The sequence below is a fragment of the Phaseolus vulgaris genome, chromosome 2, assembly GCF_000499845.2.
Source record: "Phaseolus vulgaris cultivar G19833 chromosome 2, P. vulgaris v2.0, whole genome shotgun sequence".
In the NCBI taxonomy this organism is placed as follows: domain Eukaryota; kingdom Viridiplantae; phylum Streptophyta; class Magnoliopsida; order Fabales; family Fabaceae; genus Phaseolus; species Phaseolus vulgaris.
This window is the reverse complement of record NC_023758.2, coordinates 6,590,379-6,594,616: the sequence shown is the minus strand read 5'-3', so window position 1 is coordinate 6,594,616 and position 4,238 is coordinate 6,590,379. Positions and strand designations below refer to the sequence as shown.

Sequence of the window (4,238 nt, the reverse complement as noted above, 5' to 3'; positions counted from 1 at the left end):
GACCTTATTGTTTTTTTTATTCTGTATTACAGGATTAAAAGGATATTTTTGTAAACTGAAATTTAATAAAAAATATTATATTTTTTTGTAGATTCTATTTAATATTTAACAAGTCACAATTCTATTTTAAAGTTTTCTAAAAAAATGTAATTAAATATAAATTGTTTATTAAAGTTAATGTATTAGAGAATGTTATGAATGCTCATCAGTCTATAATGGCTAATCAAAGAAGGTTACAGTCAGAATTGTTTATTGAAAGTGCTGGACACATTTGAACAAGACTTGGGATATGTATTCATCTCTTAGATAATGGTGGGTAGAGAAATTTATATTTTGATAATTTTTTTAATAATAATATTAAATATAGGAGTCCATTAATATTTTTTTAACAAATAATAATTAAGTAAATAGTTATTAACCAAATATATTTACTCAATTGCTTTTTCTTAGTTATTAATTATGGATGCAGTGATCTCATATACAATTTCCTTCAGAACTCCTTTCTCTCTTTGGTCATTCTTCTTCTGGATTTTTCATTTTTGCACCTCCTCTTCTTAGTACCATCTTTTATGGCATGCATTCCACTTTTTGACCATTTGGCTTTGAATTCTTCTAGTGTCTTTTTCGTTCAGACCTGTAAAGTTCAACTCAGTTTTTTTATCTTATTACATTCAAACCCTTGTCCCGTAGTCCTTTAACGTGAACCAAACATAAAGACAAAAACATTTATTTACATTAATTAGCTAATTAAACACATGAATTAAAACGAACTACTTTTATATAATATTTTCTGTAATATCTTTCACATCCTCTGATAATTTTTCAAAACTAGTCATGAAAAATATTAGAATCTTAATAATATCAATATAGATATAAAATTACTAGTTACATATATTAGTAATTTATGCTGTTAATTAAACAACCTAAAATTCCAATCTAGTAGCACTTTTATATTATAAGGTTGAAACAGAAAACATAGGACAATATTATATATAAAAAAATTCTTTATAGTGCATTTTTGTTTCATATTTCCTTAGACATAATTTATTATATGTAATAATGATAAAAAGAAAAATAATATATGATACAAAATATTACATGTGTAACATACCTGGTGTATGAACAGAAGGAAGTTTGATATTTTGTGTGACGCGGGATATTATTTGATATGTTGGGAAATGCGGATATTTTTGTTGAAGACCAATGAGCAGAGTCGGTCGGCTTGTTCACAAACTGCTTCTAAAACATACATCTAAAACCAACTTAACAAAGTCAATAATTTTTTTTTATATAATATCTATTGACCATTTTTTATTTATTTTTGAAATAAAAAATATTTTTTGCTCAGAAATTGTGACATTAATATACACTTGAGAAAAATATGTGAGTGGAAAAAGGGTATTGGTCTTGGGTACCCCACCACCATCGTAATCCCATACGTTAGTTGAATCAGCAATGCATGAAAAGTCAACTGTCTTTGTCCAAACCCAACCCTTATCTCCTGCACCTGTCCTACATAAATTAAACCCACACCCCTGAATCCTCCTTTTCCAAATTCACACTCACACCAACACCATCACCAACACATCAAAGCCAATATGAAACTAACCTGGTCACCCGAGAGAGCTTCCAAAGCATACATCAACACAGTCCAATCTGTAAGCATAGATTATCAAATCAATTCAAACTGTTGCTTCTTCATTTATTATTTTATTAATTATTCATTACCTTCAAGTGTTGTGTTGTGTTAGTAATTTTGTTCGGTCGTTTCTGTGCAGTGTCGGGTTTCAAGCGAATCAGGAGTGGCGGAGTTCATTTCCGCGATGGCGGCGGGGTGGAACGCGCAGCTCATCGTGGAGACGTGGTCGCAGGGAGGACTTATTGCTACCAGCATCGGGCTAGCCGTGGCGCGGTCGCACACGTGCGGACGGCACGTGTGCGTGGTTCCCGACGAGCGCGCTAGGTCGGAGTACGCCGAGAGAATGGGCGAGGCGGGCGTGGCTGCGGAGATCGTGGTGGGGGAGGCGGAGGAGGCGATGGGGGGCTTGGTCGGCGTGGACTTCTTGGTGGCGGATTCCCGGAGGAAGGACTTTCCGCGCGTGCTGAGGCTGGCGAAGTTGAGTAACAAAGGCGCTGTGTTGCTCTGCAAGAACGCGAATTCGAACTCCAAGGGTTTCCTATGGCGGAGCCTGGTGGCGCAGGGTTCTTCTCGGCGCGTGGTTCGTTCGGCGTTTCTTCCCGTGGGGAAGGGACTGGACATGGCATACGTGTCTGCCTCTGGAGGTAATAGCACTGTACGTAGATGGATTAAGCATGTTGATCAACAATCAGGGGACGTGCATTTGATTCGGAGATGAACAGTATATTTTGTGTTTTGTTTTGTTCAGTTCTTCCTTTTTGTAAATACAGTTTGTGCTGCTGCATGTATGATGGATATGTATACACATATTAGAAAAGTAAAGGATGATGTTTAAACATGTTACACCGTGAGAAGGAGCTAAAACTAGTTGTTATTCTCTCTTGTAACATGATGAACTTCCGTGTGTATCGCAGACCATTACATTTATTTCTTTATTTGTTTAGAAAATGATAAACATTAGTTTTTCCTCTTTCTGTTCTTTTCTCTTATTTGCATTAGTCTTTGGTGGTCTCTTGTTTGGTAATGGAGGAAAGCCTCGAGTCTTGTCAAACAGTTATACATTTTGTGAGGTCATGGGTTGACTTTATTTATATGGTGAAATACTCTTAACATTGATATTTGGAGTTAATGAAGAAAATCACATATACTGCTAGTTCACAAAGAGACGAGAGCGTTAATAATAAAGATGAGTTGAATATGCAGGATTATGATTAATTATGGAATAGAATTGAAACAGAAGCAGATGAATAAAAAAAGGGGGGACACTAGTTATGATCAAGGAGATAGAACTTTTTTATTAGAGAAGTTTTGACACTTAAGATGCAATGTCCAATATTTGTCATGAAAGTCGTGGTTTCGTGTGCTCAACTTTGGGTATCCACAACACAAACAACTTTTCACACATTAGACATAATGACTATAATTGGCAATAATATGTATCAGAAAATATGAATACATTTGTAATTTGAGTGGTTCCAAAGTATGTAGTGTAGTTGTTAGGAGAGTTTTCTTCACTTTGTTAGGATAATTTAATTGGCCAATTCTTGGATCTTCATGGGATTGGATTCTCACCTTTCTCGCTTTTGCACTTGAGCTTGAGTTTAGAGGGTTGTAACCACATCTAATGTCGACGAGAAATATATATTTCATGCTCTAAGGTTGCATTTGATCATACTTGTACCAGAACAATTTTCGTAACTATTCCTATAAATTCATGTTATAAACATGCTTGAATTCAACCTCTTTTCATTTAGTCAATAATAAGAATGATATTCTTTTACAAAAATTTATTCCTTACTCAAAGTTACATGATGTTTTACTTCATAAAGTTTGACATAACATTTTTTCAATGTTCTTGATCGGGTAAAGAGATGTTTCTACAGGGGTTGGACAAAATCCTAATTAACTTAAGTGTAAATGTTATGGTATTTATTGAGAATGAAACTTATTTCATTTTTAAACATAAAAGATGTCTCCTATTAAATGACATTTATTTCACATTGATATAGAAGAAGACTTATGTCATTTCTAAACATAAAGACGTGTTTTATTAAATGTCATTTATTTCACATTGACATTGGAGAATATGATGTTATATGTAAAATTATTAACTTTGCTAAAGCTAGCACATTGAGATTTGAGTTTGTTTGTTTATAGTGAGATGTTATTTTAGGTTCTGGTTAATTATATATTAATCTTAATTAATATTATTTAATTCTTAAAGTTTGGGTTTTTTTCAACCAATTGTAAATATCAGATGTATATATACTCTTATTTTTTGTTAGCATTTGGGATAGTTTTATTGAATCTTTGTTAATGATTAATAGACCTTATAATTGACTCTTTAGATAAATTGCATTTCATTTTAATAGAAGATCATATTAACTAATATAGTCTCTTAGAGTAAGTCAAGTAGGCAAAGAAGTTTATCTAACTGAATGGCTGTAAATAAATTACAATGTAAGTTATTAAACAAAGTTTCATTCAATTCACCTAAGTTTTTGAAAATGCTAGTTAAGAAAAAGAACTTATGAGTTAGAATATATAAGCTAATTGAAACTATTTTTTTATGCTTTAAGTTTAAAACAAGTTAGTTTAT

The 4,238-nt window shown here is 32.8% G+C and overlaps 1 protein-coding gene across 1 annotated transcript; it reads left to right on the top strand.

Moving 5' to 3' along the window:
* Positions 1-1,508: 1,508 nt before the first annotated feature.
* Positions 1,509-2,613, top strand: LOC137810511 (uncharacterized). The gene is made up of 2 exons (XM_068611841.1): positions 1,509-1,658; positions 1,779-2,613. Exons 1-2 carry the CDS (start codon positions 1,599-1,601, stop codon positions 2,355-2,357), a joined length of 639 nt encoding a protein of 212 aa, XP_068467942.1. The 5' UTR covers positions 1,509-1,598; the 3' UTR covers positions 2,358-2,613.
* The last annotated feature ends 1,625 nt before the right edge of the window (positions 2,614-4,238 follow it).

Bases quoted from the DNA above. Each gene is read 5' to 3' on its own strand.
- LOC137810511 (XM_068611841.1), top strand. From the start codon at position 1,599: ATGAAACTAACCTGGTCACCCGAGAGAGCTTCCAAAGCATACATCAAC. The intron at 1,659-1,778 runs GTAAGCATAGAT...GTTTCTGTGCAG, and splicing joins ACATCAACACAGTCCAATCT to TGTCGGGTTTCAAGCGAATC.